Raw genomic sequence first — 23,279 nt, 5'->3', positions numbered from 1 at the left:
ATCCACTGGTTCCCTTTTCAGTTTTAGTTACCACAGTGAATTGCGGTGAGGAAGTAAAGATTCTCCTGAGGTACTGCCAGTCAGTCAATAATAACTTAATGCTCTGTCACATTTGCCTCACTTCATCTCATCACATAGACATTTTATCACCTCACTTCTCACATCTCACACAGGAAGGGTGAGTCCAGTACAGTAAGGTGTCTTTTTTTTTTTAAACGTTTACTCACGTTTTGAGAGACAGAGACAGAGCGTGAGTGGGGGAGGGGCAGAGAGAGAGGGAGACATAGAATCAAAAGCAGGCTCCAGGCTCCGAGCTGTCAGCACAGAGCCCAGCTTGGGGCGCGAAATCACAGACCGTGACACCATGACCTGAGCTTAAATCGGACACTTAACCGACTGAGCCACCCAAATGCCCCAAAGATATCTTGAGAGAGAGACCACATTTACCTAACTTATTACAGTATATTGTTAAATTTTTCCATTTTATTATTAGTTATTCTTGTTAACCTCTTACTGTGCCTAATTTAATGTTAAACTTTATCATGGGGGCACCTGGGTGGCTTAGTTGGTTAAGTGTCCAACTCTTGCTTTTGGCTCAGGTCATGATCTCACGGTTTGTGAGTTGGAGCCCCACATCAGACTCTACAGTGGCAGTGGGGAGCCTACTTGGGGTTCTGTCTCTCCCTCTCTCTCTGCCCCTTCTCTACTTGCATGCTCTCTCTCTCTCTCTTAAAACAAATAAACTTAAGGGGCGCCTGGGTGGCTCAGTCGGTTAAGCGTCCCACTTCGGCTCAGGTCATGATCTTGTGGTCTGTGAGCTCGAGCCCCGCGTCAGGCTCTGTGCTGATAGCTCAGAGCCTGGAGCCTGCTTCGGATTCTGTGTCTCCCTCTCTCTCTGACCCTCCCCCATTCATGCTCTGTCTCTCTCTGTCTCAAAAATAAATAAAACACTAAAAAAAATTTAAAAAAAACAAATAAACTTAAAAAAAAGCTTTATTGTAGATATGTATGTATATTGTAACACCTTTGTATAGTGACAGATGGTCACTAGACTTATTGTGCTGAATATTTCATAATGAATAAAATATTGAATTACTATGTTGTACATAGTACACCTGAAACTAACATAATACCCCCCAAAACAAGAGAATCAACTATGTTTTCCATGCAGGTGTAGTAATTGTATTATTTATGTCTAGAGACCTTAACCTTTTCCTAGTGAAGACCCAGTCTTGCAGGGATGTTTCTTGTTATTCTAATTGAAGTTTAGAATGCATTCTCCTGCAGGCTTGGTGTTGCAAATCCTTCACCCTTTCTGCACTTTTGTTACATCATTTGTAAAACAAAGAATTGAGACTGGTGGTTGTGAAATCTCTTGTACAGTTAAAATGTTCTCTTATTTTCATGAACTACACTGATTTCAGGTCAAATTGATCTTGTGAGTTCATCTGGGCACCTATCATTTTTACATTATTTTGATGAGAACACGCATTTTAAAATCTTACCTGTAGGCTAGTAATATCTTTTGAACACAACTCAATCGTATCATGTAGATTGGCCCAATATAAGAACAGAGGCAAGACAGAATATTAATCATCACTAATTTTTGTATTACCAATTTACCATGAGATCTTTGTTGATGAAAGGCCATATCCCCAAACTGCAATTTTATGAATTCAGTGGAGAATTGTTTAACGTACCTATAAACTTTCTTAAAAGGAACTTAAAAAATATAAATAAATAAATTAAATAAATAAATAAATAAATTGATTTATATGTACAAAATTTGGGATAAGGAGGCAGATACCAATAGATTTATATATCAACCTCAAACATAGGTTCCTTGTTTATCAACTAGTGATGTTAATCCAACTAAATTTTACAAGTGCACCAAGTGAAGGAAAAAAAGTTTCAAATTTCTTTCAGCTTTGTCTGTATACCTAAATGATTTTCTAGTCAAAAGTATCTTTATACGAAAAGCTGAAATTTATCAATATTTGTCAATACCAAAATGTATCAATGTACCTAGAATATCCATTTGTAAGTTTCTCAGGAACAGTACAGTATTTTGTACATAGTAAATAATAACTAACTTAATAATGGTAAGGGTTTTTGGAATGAAACTGTGGAAGAATATTAGATGCTTTTGATGATGATGATGACGTTGCCAAAAATCAGTGATAAGGACAAGAGTGATGGCGAAGATATTAAGACAGCAACAGTGAGATAAGTTACTTTATTTGTACTTAAGAGTAGCTCTTTTCAGGCTAGCATAAAATACTTTTTTTTCTTTCTTTAATAATAGACCATATGGTTTAAGACTCTCTGAAAAGAAAAAAAAAAACTAACTACAGAAGAAAAGTCTTTTGGAGAACTGAAACAATAAATGATACCAATTTTCCCCTAGTAGAGTTCACTGTGCTCTTTGAATAATACATATTGTGTAGATTTATTTCAATAACTCCTTTATACACCAGTATGGTCAATGTAGTCTCTGGGGAAGTTTAAAAGACTAAAAGGATATTTATATTATCGGATGGTTTGGACTAAATGAATGATAGGGTATTTTCCAAAATTTCTATTCTGTTGTTCTTATTTGTTTCCATTGTTGAGATTACTATTATCACTTCTGAACGTCACATTTGGCAGAGTTAAAAATTAATGATGAATTTAATTTATATAATTTTATTTTGATTTAAAAATTTTTAAACAAGCAATTAAAAAGGTCACAAGGTATGGGGTGTGTGGGTGTGTGTGTGTGTATGTGTGTGTGTATGTGTGAGTAATATCATGTATATTAAGCACCTGCTGGACAAGATGCTTTACAGATTAATCTTTACAACAAGCCTAGGGAGTGGGTGTTATTTTGCAGATCAGGAAAAAGATTTAGGAAGGTTTATTAGTTTGGTCAAGGTCACACAACACTAAGTAGCAAAGCTGGTCAAATCCAGGTGTACAGAACTGTAAATCCTAGGTTCTTTATGACCAGCATTTTATTTTGTAAATGATTATGAGAACAAAACTTACGTGACAGACTCTGCTACTCTTTTTTTTTTCTTTTGGTGCAAAAAAGGTGGTTTTATTAAAGCATGAGGACAGTATCCATGGGCAGAAAGAGCTGCCCCTGCTACTCTTCTGAATTCTAAAATCTACTCCTAAAAAGGGCTGAGAGTCTACAGGACATCTAACACCTTACTTATTAAGAGCACAGTATTATATAAATTATATGAATGTGTTTTCAAGATAACATTCATTAATTATTTGGTCATTTAAGACAATACATTTATAAATATACTATAAAAGTCTTCCCCACCTTTCTCAACAAAATATCCAAAAAAAAATTCATATTCAGAATCTTTATCATGGATGTTAATTGTCAGGTTTTGTTGTAGTAAGATTTCCTCAATGACTTTCAAGTCTGCTTATTCACTAGTAGATTCCAGATTGCTGTGCTCTACGAATAATACTTAAGAGATCAGGCTCAAAATGGATTCATATTCCATGAACTCAAATCTTAGCTCTTGCTGGTTTTGTAATTTTTGATAGTTGTTTTAACTTATTTAAATAAGTTTTAGTTTTTCCATATTTAAAATGGAGATAGTGGTGCCTACTTCAAAGGTTAGTTTAAGGATCAATGTGGCTGATATGTATAAAGAGCCCTGCACAGATCCTTACATATAGTAAGGGTTCAATAAATGATAACCAGTTATTATTATACCTTTATGTAAATATAACTTTTATTGATTTAGTAAATAAATGAACATACCAGATCCTCCATTTTCTAAATTTTCAGCAGCAGCAAATTCTCTTCCTCTAATTGGACATTTCGAATGGAATATGGTCCAGAAAAATAAATTTCAGAACATAGTAGCATTATATCTACGTTAAGACTAATTAAGCTTGGAATTCCTTCTGTCATGAAAATGTACAAGCATGACTTCCAACATGGTGAAGCTAGAACCCAAGTTAAAGAGATGACTAGTGATTTCTTTTCTTTCCTTTTCTTTTCTTATTCTTTCTTTCTTTCTTTCTTTCTTTCTTTCTTTCTTTCTTTCTTTCTTTCTTTTGCGGGGGTTGGGGGAAACTGAGAAACTCTTTTAGATGTTGCCCTGTGATGAACCCCTCCATCTGTCATCCTAAAACAGATGTAAATTTTGCCAGTTAAAGAACTCTTAAGCAGTGGAACTTTGAGAGTTGAGGAGTTCGGGGTGCTGAGCCTGCAGAAAAGGCATGGCATGCGTAGGAGGCGATGTGCAGGGTGTAAAGAATCCAGTGAAAGCAAGAATTTGAATCTAGGTTTAATGCTGAATTGTATGTGAATGTCCCATAATAAAACAGAGAAACAAAACTGCTCTGATTGAAATAGGACTTCAGAGGATCAGGAACTTTGTCCACAGAGCAGCCCGCCCACCTCCAGAGGTGTTCTCCACAGAAAATTATCTGCTCACTGTGGCTTCGCCAATTAACTCTCAACAAAAATTAGATGACAGGAGAATTTTGATCAGTTGAGATTTATCCTATTTCAGTCTCCCTGCCTTCACAAGACCCATATTTTTCCCATAAGTATATGACATCAACCAAAGGAATGCATGGATTTTGTTTGCGTCTTGATTTAATCAAAACAAGTGTAAAAAAATACTTTTTTGGAAGGAGAAGATCAGGAAATGCGATCAAAAATGGTTACTCAATGATAGAAAGAAATTATTGTTAGTTTTATTACATATGGTAACCACATTGTAGTTATTTTTTTTGAAGTCTTCATCTGTTAGAAGTAAACACTGAAGTCTTTATGGAAAAGGGGTAGGATATTGGGAGTTGCTTGAAAGTGCTCAAAAGTTGAGGATATAGGAGGGATGGGAGAGAAAAAATGAAACAAAACGGGCAAATGTTCATAAGTGTTGAAACTGGGTGGATGGGTTCATGAGTGTTTATTTTACTATTCTCTCTAGTTTGTGTATGTTTGGAAATTTCCATAATAAAAAAAAATTCCACTAACTTATGTTATAGTCCACATGAGAATATTTTCCTGACCTGAATCTGTCTGGTCTAGTTGGGATTTGGCAGACATATTCTGCCAAATCTGTAGGAAAATTTTCTTAGGAGTGATTAAAGACAAATACTCATCCAAATTGAAATTGAGTTAAAAATAAAAGTGCTAATAAAATATTGTAACACTTTAAACTTCTAATTTTGCTTTCCTGATTCAATTATTTTAAACATGCAGTAGAATTGCTTATTGTGTTTTTCTTGATTTCATTGCTTTTTGAACACCAAATTAATTTTCAGCTATTGGGAAACGTTACAACTGCCAAGTTGCAGATAAGCTGTTGGCTTGCCGTTGAAAAGATATTTGTTCCTGAAACAATTAAAGAAAACCGAACTATACTTGCTATAAAAGGGTTTTTTATAATGTCTATATGTTTGAAATAAGTCATATAGGCAGTTTGTAATTTTGGTGGTGGGCTAATGGCCATAGCATATACAGAAAACCAGCTTTAGAGAATCCCGAAAGCAAATATTATGGATTTAGTCACTACACCAGTTTATAGATCAACACAAGTATCACACAGGAAGGAAATTGCTAACAGGAAAAAAAAATTAGGATCCTGTTTACTGTTATGCATTCAAAGCAGGACAAGATTTCTAGAACTACTTATCTCCTGGATAATTGGGTACCATGGTCAGAGCCATGATTCTGGTTTTTAAATAGCATCTTTTCCTAATTATTACAAAATAGCAATAATGAGAGTTTGGTATGGTTGTTTTCAGAGCCAGAATGCTCTCACAGTACTCTGTGAGCTGCTAACCTAGCACTTGTAGGTTATTTGCTCTAGGGCAAGATCGGCCCCAGCATCGTAGTGGGGGCAAACTTCTATGTGATTTTAATAACCTTTGGATAATTAGTATATGATTCATATGACTCACTTTAACTAAGATGCTGCATTAGTATAAAGCACCTTATTGTGAGTTAATAGGTTACTAGTATTGTACTAAAAGGATAACTGTAAGTCTTTGGAATCTGATAGGTAGAAAATAGAAGAGTTTCCAAAATACTGATGAAATGCTCGATTGTTATTACATCAATTAATGCAACTTCTATTCAAACTTTTCCATCGCAGGGTGACATTTTGAAAATAAGTAGCACACTAATGTGATTTGGGGCTGGTTTGTTATTGATTGATTGATTGATTGATTGTACAAATGGGGAAGGAAGAGAGAGAGACAGAGGCAGAATCCAAAGAACGCTCCAGGCTCTGAGCTGTCAGCACAGAGACGGAGGTAGGGCTCAAACTCACAAACTGCGAGTTCATGACCTGAGCTGAAGTCGGGCGCTTAACTAAACCACCCAGGCACTCCCTTGGGTCTGGTTTTTAAAGTTCTGCCTTTTGGTGCTTTTGAATAAATTGTTATAATATTTAACTTTATATGTATGTGTATAATGCACACACACATATATGTATATTTCATAAAACTGAAGTTTTAATTGGCTACTTGTAATCATCTTTAAATGAGAATGCTTTTAAAATTATGAGGTATCCAAGTGGCAAAATATCCCAAAAAGCAACGTTGGAGTTTTTTATAAGTACTTTCACAGTGAGAACGTATAGAGAACAACGAGTTCTGTATATGTTACTAATTTAAAAAGGAAGCATTTGGCATACATGGACATTTCTACAATATTGTCTTGAAATATTCATACTGAGATGAAAGTATGAAGCAAAATTCCTGTAAAGCTAGCCAAATTTTTTGATATCTTATGTCACCAACAGTAATTTTTTTATGCTCTCACATATAATCAAGTACAGTTCTAAACACATCTTTGATTTGAATCTTATTTCTGTTCTGTTGGTAGAGTGAGTGCACACGTGTGTTTTCTTTGTCGTGTCGGTGAATAAAATGCAAGCTGAGCAAAATGGAGGTGACTTCTTTACAATTTTTTAACAGAGCAACTAACCAGCTGAGTGCCTAATACAATCAAAACGAACCCTAGAATACAAGAGAATGTGTGGATTTTGAAAAAGGATAATAGGCATGTTGAGAATCATGCTGAGATCTAATAGGAATTTACAGTATTTTTTTTTCCTTTTTCTGTCTAGACTCCCCTCTGTGTGGAACTATTTCTTTTGTGTTGGTGTTTCATTGCTTTCGCAACAGAGGGACTTAAAATAAAGGGAGCAAAATAAAACAAAAGTAAAGTGCTCTCTCACCTTGCTCCTCTTTTCTTAGTCCATACAGAATACTGCTAATTACACTTTCATATTCCATCCAAAAGGAGAGAATGTAAAATCAAGTAGATAAGAGAAGTACCTAGTCATTCTGGAATCATAAGACAAATGAACCTTGATTAAAATGCATGGAATGTTCCTCTAACCCAACCGGCTCTAACATTTATTTTAAAGACTCATGTATGGAAAGCAACGTATGAGAAAAAATATGCTATGTAACCTCAAAGGTCAATTAAATTTTTCCTATCATGAATTTTCAGATATTGAATTAGTAGCCTATAAATTTACAAAGCTGAGATACTTATGGTAGTAACTAATACTTACTATTGTGTTTCAGGTACTTGTTCAAAGTGTTTTACCAGTATCAATTTATACAATAACTCACATCAATCATATGAGGTTACCTTTATTATCATTATTCCCTTTTACAGATGAGGAAATTGAGGCATGGAAAAGTGAAGTAAATTCTCTGTGAGGCTCATCCTAGATTTGATCCTAAAGTCTGATTCCAGAACCTGACCTAACTCTTCATTTGACAGTTTTCATTTTCCTTTATCAGGGCATTCTAGAATTGTAGATTTGTTAGTTTAAAGCCTTAGTCCTTCTAAATCTGCTCAGTTGCAGAAACTGACAGTCTTTAAGCTGCTTTATCTATTCTCTCATAAAGAAGTCTTGTCGTTTTAGTACTTTGGCACCATGATGAATAAGGTACCATCCATCTGACAACTAGAAATACCGATGCCTAAGGAGAACTACTTCTCTGTCTTCCTCCACTAAATTTGATCCCTTTTACATCAAAGCAAATTTGAATAAGACCTGAATTTACCACAAACTCTAAGACATTTTAATTTTACCGTTTACCACCTTCCACAGAGATGGTTAGATCAGTTTCTTTAGCCATGGCCCATCTGCGTCTGAGGTTCTTATTTTTTATTTTGTTTTGTTTTGTTTGTTTTCCTTTTAAAACTAGTACCCCGTTGGGATACTCTGTGAGTTATTCCTTCCTGAGAGAACAATAAAATTGATAAAAGCAAAATTAAAACCCTTCTGTATTTGCATAGATTCAATATTTATTTTTAATTCAATAACTCCAGCCCTAGTCACTGAATAACATCAATTGTGTCCATGTTTGTTTTATTATCCTCATTTAAACTTAATTGCTAAATCAGTGAGCCTCTGGTTGTTTTGATGGCACAAGAATGAAGTGTAACTTAAAAAATATTCTTACTAGCTTAGGTAATTGCGGAACATCAGCAACAGTTGAAAGTAAAGAACTATTTATTTATACTCTAAACAAATGCTCACCCCTCTGGGCGCTCAGCCATGTTGTGAACGATGTCCCACCTCAGGTGTCCACTGTACTGTTTTCCACAAAGATACTTTCCAGGAGACTGTTGGTTTGCATGGTGCCTTCTGACAGTTTAGCCATATTAATTCTCAGGTTTGTTTTGGTTTTGGTTTTGGTTTTGGTTTTGGTTTTGGTTTGTTTCTGTTTCTGTTTTTGCTTTGTCTTGTTTCTCCTCAGAGTTTCTTTATAACATGCCCGGCACCCTGTCATCATTTACTGACTTACATTTGGAATGGCTAAATTAAGCAGAATGGATAAAGTCTCATGAGTTAAATGAATGTGACTAAAGGAGAAGTGGTAGAAAAGAGTTGGTGCAGAATAGGAAACAAATGGGCTCTGAAACTTTGTTAAGTTAACACTTGTATCATGCGAACCTTCTCTGTAAATGGAACCCCGCCTCTCTGTCTTGGTTGTATTAACAACCCTGTAAAAATTAGATGTCTAATAAACCTTGATTTACCTACAAAGAAAACCAGATAAACACAATGTCATGTCTTCTGAGTTTATTTGATCATGGGGAAGCAAATGAACTAAGACAAAATTTTAAAGTTGGGGTAAATATCCTGCCTATCTAATCCACATTAGAGGTTTTCTCTATCTAAGTGATTTAATCAGACTATTTAAGTGACTTTTAAAAATTTAAGTTATAGATTAAAAAAAATGCAGCCTAGGATACCTCCTAAATATTGCCCATTAGAGGTTGGTAGAGGAGTTGCTTTTCAAAATGGATTAAATGATGAGCATAGTAATGATCTGCATTAAAAGATGTGCCCAACATGCTCTGTTGTTGGGTTACAATTGATTTAATTGGCTAACCTAGTGTCTTTCCATAGGTAGAGGTAAGCTGCTACCTGCATGACTTCAAATATAGTTAATGGGGTCTAAGAGCAGGACTCTCTCTGGATGGCTCAGCTTTCTGATTCCAGTTCTGTTTTGATCCATCATAGAACAGAATCAATATATTAGTTAGATTAATAAACTGTATTCTAGAGTAAAATATATGGAAAATAAGAGGTCAGAAGTAGTTTCAGACATAATAGATTATTTGCATCGGCTGATTTGAAGGGTTATTTTGGGTGGTATTTTCTAGCTTATCAGGCTTCCCTTTTCTTCCTTTTCCCAGCTCGCAATAATACATCTATAGCATTTTAAAATGGATTTTAATAAAAGAATTAAAACATTATTTTTAAGATCTCTTATGCTTAAGAAAGAAAAAAAAGTTCACTGGAAGTGGTGTTTCTCGTAAGAAACAGCTTTGTGTTTATAGCCTACTCTAATAGGCTGAGAACAAGGTGCTTTTGATGTCCACATGCAGATCTCCAGAGTAAGGGAAAGAAGCGTGGAGCTGAGATGCAGAGAATTCTGTGTCTCTGTTGGAAACTAAGAAAAAGAAGATAGAGGGCTTGCTAATCATTCCAGAAGGCATAATCAGTCCAAACTTTGGGGGTTAATTGTAGTCCTAGAAATAAAAAGATGGTCCAGTCATTAAGTTGAGGTATCTAGGTCAGTATTAAAAGGTTTTTTGATTTGTTTTTTGAAGGGAACATAACTGTGATTCCCATGCAAATATAAAATAACCATGTATCAAATTTTTTTCTTGCATCAAAAATTTTATTGAACTCAAGAATTAATGAACATTTTAGTCAAATACTACAGTGGTTCAACAGAGAATTCAATAACCAAATATAGATCAATAGATAGCTAGATGATAGATAGATAGATAGATAGATAGATAGGATGCTAAAATTAATTTATGGATAGATACAGAACATGTCTGTCAATTGGACAATAATCCATTACATACACCACAGGCCCCAAAACACCAGTAACCCAGAAAGGTATGCTAAAAACATCTCACTTACCAAAAACGAACATTCAGTTATCTTTGGATCCATCTTAAACTCTTTCACAATTTTTTTTCCTACAAAGTCTCAACCATGCCAAGGGTGCACTTGGCCATTCAGAACATTTTAGAAGCAGAAGACCTGATGTCTTGAATGTAAGAAAACTAAATAAAGGCATTTGCAGACAGAATTGAAAAGCAAACACAAAGTTTACCATTCAATTCTTGAGATTTCTGACTAAGATTTGGTTCAGGCTTGTAACATAATTTGCTGAGGCAATACTCAACCTGCTGATGTGTAGGAACTGAAATCACCATGCAAATGTTGATTTGCATCAACTGATTGAAATCAAATATTTCATACTACAAAAAATGTATTCAAAATGTACTTAAAATTTTTATTTTTCATGTAATAGTTTATTAGTATGCTCTCAAGTAACTTTTCTCCTAATAAAAGCTATTTTTACTTTAAGATTTCCATTGGCTATGTTAATACAGAGTTAGATAGCAATTAAAGAATAGTAGCTGGGGTGCCTGGGTGGCTCAGTCAGTTAAGCATATGTCTCTCGATTTCGCCTCAGGTTATGATCTTACCATGACAGGGCAGAGCCTGCTTGGGATTCTCTCTCTCTCTCTGTCTCTGTCTCTGTCTCTGTCTCTCTCTCTGCCCCTCCCCTGCTTGCATGTGCTCTTTCTCTCACTCTCAAAATAAATAAACTTTTAAAAATGAGTAGTAGCTTATTAGTACTAAGTAAGTACTTCATAAGGCAAGATTCAAAGCTCCACTCCTTCACCCCCTATGCTTCTTAATTCTCTTCATTGTCACCTCAGAATTAGCACAACAAATTACAGGCACGAGTTACTAAGAACACTCCAAGGGCATGCCATACAATGTTTGTTACTTAAAATGATGCAAATACACTGTGTTAATGGCTATATTGTTAAAAGTTACACTTTTCACTCTCTCTCCCTCTCTCTCTCTCTGCCCATCCCCTGTTCTTGCTCTTTCTCTCTCAAAATAAATAAACATTAAAAAAAAGTCACACTTTTCAACATTCCCATTTACAAGTGACACAAAAGTCTGCTCGACCTGTGGAGAAATAACAATTGTGAACAAGAGGAAAGAAATATTTTTTCCCCTTTTTCCTTAGAAAAAGCTCTTGGATGACTCTTTTTTGTGTGTGGGATTTTTTTTTTATTTGTTTTTGTTTTTGTTTTGAACAGGGGTGGGTGTTATTTTGTTTTGTTTTTTAGATGTTTGCAATGTGGTGATCTGCTTGGGAACTGGGCATGTTTCCGAATGAAACATTTGAAATATTTAAGCAGAAAGATTTAAGGGATGTTGAATTTTAATGTTTCATCTAAGGTCTTTCCAAAAAGACATAAAGAAAGAACAGTTTATCTACCAAGAGTCTTGTTGCACATGCTCTTAGCAAAGCTCCTATAATTAGGCTAACATGATTTTGGGGGGAAAGGGGAACACTTGGCAATGGCAACACCTGCATTGTCACTGAAGCTTTCAAAGACACATCTGAAAACACATCAAACACCAATCTAAACAAATACAAAAACAGAAAACAAAAACTTTCTTAATATTTTTTCGAATGTTTTTTAAATAGTTTGGGATTTGGTAGACCAATATATGGATCTTCTAAAAAGGTCTGGACTGAAATTTCATGTGACTTGTAAACTCTTAAAACAATTGCCTACATGTATCTGATTTGATAGAAACATAAATTTGTTTTCATGACTTTGAAGCAATGTTTTCAGGAGGATTGTTTATGAAATACAGCACGTCAATATTCGGGAAGTGTTCAAAACAACAACTCCGTGTCTGTATTCCTTTTCCTTTACCCCACAAAGAACTGGACTGAGATCACCAGCTTATTTTAGCAGGCCAAAAAAAAAAGTATAGCTTTGTTTACAGTATTACGTGTATGTGTTCATAGGCAAAACTCAGCATGTTTCAGATGAACTAGCCTGTCTTCATAAGACCGCCAAAGGATGACCATAATCTTGATTTGAAGTGTAAATAATAATGAACTTTTAAAATATATGTATTCATGCAATATCGTTTAATTACACTAATGTGATTTTGAGTTGATAAAAATTACCTTGGTTTTACATTATTAAACTTTTAAGAAATCACTCTTTTAAACCCATAGGTTTTGTATTCAATAAAATGTTTTAAAGATAATTTTTATTATTTATCTCATTTTTTACAAAACATAAAACATAAGCTTCTTTCTGCTCTGAAACAAGTTCTTTTCTTTTTTTTTAAAGTTACAGTTTGGGTTGTTTCTATACTTAATGTTAGGGCATAATTAAAGGAAAAGTAAAAAATAAGGAGACATTTATAAATACTCATTAATAAGTATTTCAGATCTGTACTTACCATGAAAAAGCATTCATTTTTTTAAAATTTTATACCTTAATTGTTGAGGAATTATAAGTAATATTTATTTTGGCAGAATATTAGCAATATATGCTTAGGAACCGTTTTAAGTTAGAATGTGAACTAAACACTGCGTACCTGAAAAGAATCTCGCTGATATTTTTCCAGTGGAAGTATTACTCATAATGGAATAGCATTTTCAAAGCAATCTACAAAACTTCCCCTAAGTTAAAATATTATCTTATGTAAAAGAGGAGAAAAAAATTAGAAAAAGGGAAGAGAGTCACAAAGTGAAAAGAGCCAAACTACCAATGGGAAAATTAAAAAAAAAAAGAGTTATTATAAAGTATTAATCACCAACCTTATGATTTCTGATCTCAAAATAAATGCTGTATATACCCATTTAATTTATTTTAAATATAGTATCTAAAAATTTTATTGCTTTTAGGTCATGGTCATTACCTTTATGACCTGAAATACATATGTCAGGCATATCAACCAATTGGCATCTACCCTCTTTTAAAGGTAGAAAAAAAAAGATGAGTATTATATTGTAATACTTTGTTCTCTCTCTCCTCCTCTTTCTATTTTTTTTTGTTTTGTTTTTTATTTTTTGTTTTCGTTTATGGATGGTTGGTGATTTGTTTGCTTCTCCTGGTTCCTGTTGATCAGTGGTGTTTGGCCAGTTTGTATTTTTCCAGACATCACTCCACGATGTTGTTGAGGTGTATGATGGGCCAACTCAGCAATCTTCTCTGTTATCTTCCCTCTCAGGATCCCATTCAGGTATCCTTTAATAGAACTGCCATGCATCAGTTATTGATTAAAGACTGACTTTGATTGGTATTGTAGTGAAAGTTGAGATTTATGTCATCCATATTAGAAATAAACTGAAAATAGAATCACTCTTTATTGAAAAAAAAAAGTAGAAACACGATAATAACTCGAACGCTTGAGAAAAATATAACCAACTATTTTGGGGCGTTGTAATCAAGTAAATATAATATTTAGTCACTTAGTCTATGGTGTTAAATGTAATATAAAATATTTAAGGATTCTTTTTAAATGAGACAATATGTATCAAAATGTAATTAAAGCCTTCTGTAAAAAGGTTGTGATTGAAGCTGAACCCGAAGAATATATTGCCAGAGATAGGATATATTGAAGTAATTTGATAGAACATAGATTGACATTTTCAAAAGACAGTGTAAATTAATATAATTTGTTAGGTTTACTGAATGAAATTATTTATGATATCTTAGTGTTTGTTTTGTTGAGTAGGAGAATCACTTCCACTGAGTTCAGGTAATCAGATCACAATTCGATTTACTTCAGTTGGACCAATAACAGCTAAGGGATTTCACTTTGTTTATCAAGGTAAGTGACCCTGTAGCCTAGAAACACAGTAAGGAATGATATCAGTTTCCTCATGTTATGTTCAGAGTTTATTGAATGACGAGCTCCTCATAACCATATAGGAGAGATCAAAGCTGTGTTTTGTTTTGTTTTATTTTGTTTTAAGTTTTGCCCCGTTCCCTCCCTTCTCACTAGAGCATTGTTACTTTGACCAAGGTCAAAAGTGACCTATTGCTTACATCATCATTCTCAAGTATGATTTTCCTTCCTTCCAACGTATTGTTTTAAAGCATCTGTTTTTTTTTCCTGACAACTCTTCAGTCTCCACATATTCTATTTTCCCCATAGTCCAGCATTCTAAATTAAAAATGTGGCAAATTTTGTGCTGATGTACTTAGACATGCAGGGAAATCATTATTCCATTCTAAAATTTTAGTTTCTCATTCTTTCAGGAGATTTCAAACTTTCTTCATGGCTATTAAATATTTTTGTGCAATTGAAAGTTTGTTTACATAGATTTTTCTCGCCTTTTAAAGAAAAGGCTTTATATTACCATTAAAATAAGAAAAGACCTATAATTTCAAATATTTTAATTATTTATGATCATGTAGTAGTTTGGACTTATTCCTAAGACATTTATAGACATTTGTGATTTGATATTTTTATTAACTGATTTTATCCCATTTATAATGTTGGCTATAATATTATACTGTTTCATTTTCAATAGTATTCCTTCATTAAACAGTATGAGATATTATGAATTGAAAAAGGCACTATTACAAGTCACGTAAGAGGAACCAATCTATTTGGAATGCATCATATCATTTTCGGGGCAGTTGTCAAACTCCTTAATCCCATCTGTATGTGTTTTAAAAAGAAAAAACATCCTGTTATCATTCTATTTTACTAAAACAAAAAAGTCACAATCGAGAACGTACCTATAAAGTTTAAAAACAATTTCAAATCTGATATTGTATGATTATTAAAATTAAAACTTCTATTGTTGTTAATCTGTCTGACTTCTATTCTACTTAGCCTTGAACATAGTAATTGTCCTCATCAGTAACAAACATATTTTAAACAACTAAGTTTGTGAACCTGCTGTGTAGTAAAATGTTGTGTTTTCTTTTTTAAATTGATGAAACTACTGAAAAGTGAATTGTGACATCACCTCATGTAACCTGCCACATATTGTTTGAACTTGGTATCCCAGGTTAAAAAGAGAAACACATGATCTTTCAGTCATCATCCCATAAATTTAAATATCTAATTCAAAGTACTTTGTTATATTAATGAGTTTGGTAAAACAAAAAATAAAAAAAATCTACTTGATGTTGTTTAAAGACTCAAAAGTAGAATGGTTTTTAAATTAAAAATCTTGATGACAAAGCCGTATCCATTTTAACTTGTATTTTATTCTGTACGAATAAAAAAACTTTTAGAAATGCATTCAAGTTGTTAATTTGAGTGCTGATAAAAAGTGAATATTTCTTTGAGATTTGTTTAGTTATATTTTGAAATCTGTACTTCTCTACCAAATATGAAATTAAAATAAACAATTATTTGTACACAGCTGTTCCTAGAACAAGTTCCACACAATGCAGTTCTGTGCCTGAACCAAGATTCGGAAGAAGGATCGGCAATGAATTTGCAGTTGGTTCATTGGTTCTTTTTGAATGTAATCCAGGATACATCCTCCATGGATCCATCGCAATTAGGTGTGATACAGTTCCCAATTCTCTGGCCCAGTGGAATGATTCCTTACCTACCTGTATTGGTAAGTGTGTAAATTTGATAGATTTGTGATTATACATATTTTATATTTTATATCAAAAGTACTTATCTTGCATCTGTCAATAATTCTATGTTATCTAATAGTTATGCATTAATCCTTAAATACTTTGTTAGTTATGATGTACCTAGATATGCAAATGAATGCGGATATTGGATGCAGTTGAGATGTAATGTGATGAATGAAAAATATTTTGTTTTAAATTAGCTGAATAGTGTCCTCATTAATTGATTTAGATGGATGATTATATATGTGCATATTGCCAATAACAAAATTTAAATGCTAGTGATATGGGCTATTGAAATAAATATCTCTCAAACATTATGCAGAGTGTCCTATGTCAATATGTAAAGAATTTATGTATCATTTAAAGATCTCAGAAGCTGATTTCTTTGGCCATATTCTACTTTGGCATCAAAAGAATTACAAAATATGCATTAGAAAATAAATCTGTTTTTTATCTTTTATTTATTGTAAATATGTGTAAAAAATATAAAATAAGAGATTTTTTTCAGTCTCTCACAAGTCTCAGTGGTAATACTTTGAATGAGTAGAATACATTAAGGTTAGCCAGATCTTAATGTTTCAAACTTTATTGTTTGTATTGTTATTGTATACTGTATCTAATTTAAATTGGTAAACAGAATATACACTTTCTAACTTAATGGGCTCTTAACCATGTTATATGAAACATATTAAAATATTCTCTAAGCCATAAAACAGTTAGAATTTTATGCTATTTTAGGATCATTACAATGACTTTTGGTTCTTATAGCATTCTGTAGATATGAAAAAGTGAGTTACAAAGTTTATTTATTCTCTGTCCCAAGAGCATATCTGGAAATTATTTTCTTTGGTTACATAGTATTACATTAAATGAAGGATGGTAATACATAATCACAAGTTAAGAAATAGTTCTCATGAGTTGAATTCTTACTTGTTAAAGTTTTATTGGCATGTGATCTAGAAAATAAGAGGGACATTTTTTAAAAAATAAGAGATAAGCACAATTTTGTTTTTATTTTAATAATCTCAGTTCCAGTTGTTCACAGAATGTGACGAGAGTGTATATGCACACATATAACATGCATATAACACATATACACTTATAAATATGTAAAATATATTTTAATAACATATCTTATGATACCTGAAAATGAAATTACATGTATCTAGTTTTATTTATTTTTTATTTTATTTTATTTTTAGTTCAGGTTAGTTAACCCAGTGATTCATCTCTTACATGTGACACCCAGTGCTCATCCCAAAAAGTGCCCTCCTTAATGCCCGTCACCCATTTAACCCATTCCCCTTACCCGCCTCCCCATCCAGCAACCTTCACTTTGTTCTCTGTATTTAAGAATCTCTTATGGTTTGCTTCCATCTTTGTTTTATGTTATTTTTCTTTCCTTTCCCCTATGTTCATCTGTTGTGTGTCTCAAATTCCACATATAAGTGAAATCATATGATATCTGTCTTTCTCTACCTGACTTATTTACCTTGACATAATACCCTCCAGTTCTATCCACGTTGTTGTAAATGGCAACATTTAATTCTTTTTCATTCCCGAATAGTATTCCATTGTGTATATATACCACATCTTCTTTATCCATTCATCAGTCGATGGGCATTTGGGCTTCTTCAATAATTTGACTATTGTTGATAGCACTGCCATAAAAGTTACGGTACTTGTGCCCTCGTCAAATCAGCATTTTTGTATCCTTTGGATGAATACTTCATAGTGCAATTGCTGGGTCACAGGGTGGTTCTATTTTTAATTTTTGGAGGAACCTCCATACTGTTTTCCAGAGTGGCTGTACCAGTTTGCATTCCCACCATGAATGCAAAAGTATTCCTCTTTCCCAGCATCCTCACCAACATCTGTTCTTTTCTGAGTTGTTAATGTTAGCCATTCTGACCGGTGTGAGGTGGTAAGTCATTGTGGTTTTGATTTGTATTTCCCTGATGATGAGTGATATTGAGCATCTTTTCATGTGCCTGTTGGCCATCTGGATGTCTTCTTTGGAAAAATGTCTATTCATGTCTTCTACCCATTTCTTCACTGGATTATTTGTTTTTTAGGTGGTGAGTTTGGTAAGTTCTTTATAGATTTTGGATACTAACCCTTTTATCAATATGTCATTTGGAAATATCTTCTCCCATTCCATCGGTTGCCTTTTAGTTTTGTTGACTGTTTCCTTTGCAGTGCAGAAGCTTTTTATCTTGATGAGGTCCCAATAGTTCACGTTTGCTTTTTATTTCCGTTGCCCCCAGAAACATGTCAAGTAAGAAATAGCTGCAGCTGAGATCAAAGAGCTTGCTGCCTGTTTTCTCCTATAGGATTTTGATGGTTTCCTGTCTCACATTTAGGTCTTTCATCCATTTTGAATTTATTTTTGTGTATGGTATAAGAAAGTGGTCCAGGCTCATACTTCTGCACGTTCCTGTCCAGTTTTCACAGTGCCATTTGCTGATATGATTACCAATTTCTTAATGCTTTTTATTTGCCAGTTTTCATACTGAGTAGTTTAAATACATATTCAATTTAATGTTCACAGCAAACCAATTGAAAAGTTACTTTCAGAATTTATGATTGAATAAACTGAGTCTTAGGTGAAATAGTTATTTTTATTTTTTTTATATTTATTTTGAGAGAGAGATAGAAAGAGCACGGGACAGGGAGGGGGCAGAGAGAGTGGGAGAGAGAAAATATGAAGCAGGCTCTGTGCTGTGAGCACTGAGCCCGATCCTATGGAACTGTGAGATCATGACCTGAGCCAAAACCAAGAATCAATGCTTAACTGACTGAGCTACCCAGGCTGTCCCCCTAAAGTAGTTATTTTTGAACTGACAGAACATATAGTAAGTGGTGGAGTAGAGGCAGAAACTCAGTTTCTCTGACTCTAAACGTCAACCTAAATGACAGAAGACTGCTTCTCTATAGGTTTTGATTTATAAGCTAAGCTTTCCTAATGTGATATCTACATTTTATTTATAATGTGAGATTTCTTACCCTATTGAAATATGTTTTTGAAAATCAATGGTACAGGAAAACAACTCATTTGGAGTTAATATGCCTCCTCCTTTTATCTAGCATGGAGCTTGTGTTAATGGTACTAACAGATCTTCCCCTTTCTGTACTTTTATCCTCTCATAAAGACAAAACAGATAATGTTTCTCCTTTTGAGCCACAATATATGTTGACTTCATACTCTTATAAAATAGTAATAAATAAATTATCCTAAACTAAAGGACCATGAGCTGAGAGAAATGTTCCTCTATGTCTATGCTAAAATTAGTCATGCAGTATGCATAAATCGGAAATTACATTGCTTTAAATCAGTTTAATAATTGAAGACAGACACATGATAATAATAAATCTCTTCAGCCTCACGATGGATTTTTTAATATTTCTCTATACGTATAGAAAATCAGTTGTTATTTCTATCTCACTTTTCCTAGTATTTTTTTATATAATTTGTGTCACTCTTAGTTTATTTATGTATCGATAGAAAATATCAATACCATATAATAGAAGACAGCTAGGTAAGTAGCTGTCTTCTTTAGTTTCATATACATGATGAAAACTCCTTGAAGATAATCATCTATTATAAAACTAGAGTGATATAATGACATCTGGAAACTCATAAACTAGCTCATTAATCTTTAAATATCATTCAAAAAAAATTCATCTCTTCCTCTAGTTTGAGTGTTGGGAAAACCTACATATGCAAAGTACTGAAGTGTAAACCTATAAATCACCTCTTAAAGATCCTATTTGTATATTTATCACACTAATGTCCTCATTAATGGGGAAAAGTCATAAAGAGTCATGTAAAACTGAATAAAATCCCGCATAGCTCCAAACTGTAGTTTAGCATAAGAGTTAATTAAGTCTTGGGTAAAGTCTTCTGCTGTGACCTCAGCACTGAGATGTGGTGAGTTACTATACGACCCTGGGAATTTTACAAACTTTCTGGTTCTCAATTGCCATATAGATGAAGCAGGAAACTAAGAGGATTTCCTCATAGGTTTATTGTGATTATTAAATGATTTGGCATAGTTCTTGGAACCTCGTAAGTACTGAATGACTGAGTTGTTTTTTGTTGTTGCTAAATCTTCCATTATAGAATCAGGAGAGAAGACTTTAATTCTGAAGGTATTGGTTCTAGAATATAGAATTTACATTCAGTGATGACAAAAGGCTTAATATCTTTGCTTTTAATTTGTTGATGTGTTGTTTCAATAGCACTTTAAAGTTAATAAAATGTTAAAATTATCTTTCACAGAAGATGTTGGCATCTTTTTTTAAAAAGCTAAAAATATGGACTCTTATCATCCTTTCCAATTCTATTAATTTACAGTCCCTTGAATACAACATATTTTTTTTGCACTTGACATTTTTAAGAAAGACATTGGATGAAATATAATGGCAATTTTCTTGGGGTATAATAGTTATTATTTATTAAAATCTGTTTTGGGGGGAGATTGAAATTTCTTTCCACCAATTGACACATTTAAGGACAAATGGTTGAAAAGAAAGAGACTTTAAACAATAGGCGCATGTTCATGATTTGGTTTGTTCTCATTGTTTGCAGGGGTATAAAATTAAAATAAAGTTAAAAGTTAAACAGCGATTACTACAATTCTAATTGTCCTTGAGTATACATATTTAACCAAGATTTGCATTCAGACTTTTCTTCTGATTTTGGAAAGTAAAAAAACTTCATTATCCAAAGAAATTTATGAAAGTGAGACAGGGTTAGAAGAATAAAACTATAAAAAGACATTAAAAAATGAGTAAAACAAGGGGCGCCTTGGTGACTCAGTTGGTTAAGCTTCCAACTTTGGCTCTAGTCATGATCTTGCAGTTCGTGAGTTTGAGCCCCACATTGGGCTCTCTGCTGTCAGCACAGAGCCTGCTTTGGATCCTCTGCCCCCCCCCCCCCCCGCCGCCTCTCCCCTTCCTTGTGTGCTTTCTCTCTCAAAAGTAAATACACATTAAAAAAAGGAGTAAAACAAGAAAAATGAAAGAAGATTTTAGGAATAAGAAAGGGAAATGAGAGAAAAATAATATAAAGTAGGATACAGAGAATAAGAAGTCTAAACCCTAAACATAAATCATTTTTGTTTAAGACAGAAAAAACCTGAGGTGCCTGGGTGGCTCATTTGGTTAAGTGTCCGACTTCAGCTCAGGTCATGATCTCACAGTCCATGAGTTCAAGCCTTGTGCCCGGCTGTGTGCTGGTAGCTCAGAGCCTGGAGCTTGCTTCAGATTCTGTGTCTCCCCCTCTCTCTGCCCCTCCCCTGCTCACACAGTCTCTCACTCTCAAAAATAAATGAACATTAAAAAAATTAAATAAATACACAAATAAATAAAACAGAAGAAAATCCCTATTCTATATGATTATTACAAAGCTTTTTTTTAATCTTAATGAAAGAAGATGTTAGTGTATTTTTGTTTGTTTGTTTTGAGTTTTTATTTAAATTCCATTCCGTTAACATATAGTGCAATATTGAGTTTCAGGAGTATTACAAAGCTTTTTCATATGCCACATGTATAAATCAGGTGGTTAATCCCAGTGTTTTTGCCATCAGAAACAAAAATCCACGTAAATGGAAGGAGGATGATGCTATTCCACTGTGGTCATTTCAGCAAGGACAAGCGGTCCTACCAGGCACTAAAGCCTATAAAAGACTTTCAGACCAGACCCTAGTCCATGGTTGACATTCAGCTTCAGGGGTAAATGTTAGTAAACTGTCCCCAACCTGTCTGAATTCAGCCTCACTTTATACTTTGAGAGCAAAAGCTGAAGCAGTTAGGAGCCATTACAGTCTCTCTGTCAGAAGTCCACCTATCTGTAGGGGGTTCCCTGGCCTTTTTGAGAAACCTGTCACTCTGTGTATGGAGAGTCTGAACAGAGAACAGACTACTTTTCATCTTGAATTGGTTTGAAAGTGTATACCTAGTGATAGAAAATTGAATAAGACAACTTGTTTTCTGCTAAGTTCACATGAAAAGGATGTATCACCTATGCCATTGGAGAAATAATGCACAGCCTGTAGAACAAGTGAAATCCAGAAAATTGAATATATAACTGAAGGACATATGGCATCTGTATGAGACTAGAAATGGAGAGGTGCTGATTCATAATGACACTCAGATGATAACTCAGTTTAGGTTCTACCATTTGGTCCAACTGCTAACCTGTACATAAATGAAAATATACTTGTATTTCTTCTCTTTTTTTTTTTAACTTTTAAAAAATGCTTATTTATTTATTTTGAGAGATCTAGAGAGAGCGTGAGCAGAAGAGGAGCAGAGAGGGAGGAGAGAGAGAATTCTAAACAGGATCCACATTGTCAGCACAGAACCCGACATGGGGCTCAAACTCATGAACCGTGAGGTCATGACCTGAGCAGAAATCGAGTCGGAAGCTCAATGGACTGAGCTACCCAAGCATCCCACTTTTATTTCTATTTTTAACTGTAAATATTTTTAGCTTCAAAAGTGTTCTGAATACAAATAATTATTTCATAAGTATTAAAAAAAGGAAAGTTTTGACATCTTAAATATTCAAATATGAGAGCCAAACACACAGTTTCTTAGGTTAATATCAAAGTATTATTTTTAATTTTAGCTCATTTTCAATATTTCTTCATAGATAAAATATTAACTGCCTCAATGCCTTTGAACTTTCTATTTTTTCTGCCTGGAACATACATCCCCAAGGTAGTTTTTAGGCTTACTACACCATTTCATTCAACCTGATAATCTTCCTCAGACAGCCTATCTTAAATAATTTTCTGCCACCATTCTCCACTTATTCTATATCTTTATCCTGCTTTTCTTTAATGGCAACTGCCCATCTATTATATGTAGTCTGGGGTTTTCTTTATTTGTTTTTTGTTTTGTTTTGTTTTGTTTTTAGTTTTATAATCTTTTTTGCCCTTCTCTCCCCTGACAATATATTGTTTTTATGTTCCACCAAAAGAAGACCCAATAGGTGTTCAAGAAACATTTGGCACATAATAGGTGTTCAGTAAACATTTGCTCGATGAATGAGTTTTAACAATTAACTGTGATAATTTTCTGAATCCTTGCAGAGGTCAGACAACCCGTCCATTTCCCAAGTCCAGGGCCCATGTATTTTTAATTTCAGACTTTTACCAGATGGTGATGCTCTGGCTCACTTTGCTTGCTTAGATTTTACAAGCCACAGGAAGTTTAAAACTCTTCTAACTATCTTTCTGGATAATTAGGAAAGAGACATAGGTAAAACACAAACAATACATTTACATATTATATGCGTAATTTT

At 33.8% G+C, this 23,279-nt stretch overlaps 1 protein-coding gene across 1 annotated transcript in view; it reads left to right on the top strand.

The window, feature by feature from the left end:
* Window positions 1-23,279, top strand: part of CSMD3 (CUB and Sushi multiple domains 3) — a 1,274,540-nt gene that overhangs the window by 1,071,388 nt on the left and 179,873 nt on the right. Inside the window, exons 33-35 of the mRNA XM_043601622.1 lie at window positions 13,485-13,598; window positions 14,094-14,189; window positions 15,742-15,945. Of these exons, the coding sequence (XP_043457557.1) occupies window positions 13,485-13,598; window positions 14,094-14,189; window positions 15,742-15,945 (414 nt within the window). The remainder of the gene's footprint in view (window positions 1-13,484; window positions 13,599-14,093; window positions 14,190-15,741; window positions 15,946-23,279) is intronic.

Source organism: Prionailurus bengalensis, chromosome F2, assembly GCF_016509475.1.
Source record: "Prionailurus bengalensis isolate Pbe53 chromosome F2, Fcat_Pben_1.1_paternal_pri, whole genome shotgun sequence".
NCBI classification, from domain to species: domain Eukaryota; kingdom Metazoa; phylum Chordata; class Mammalia; order Carnivora; family Felidae; genus Prionailurus; species Prionailurus bengalensis.
This window is presented reverse-complemented; position numbering and strand designations above follow the sequence as displayed.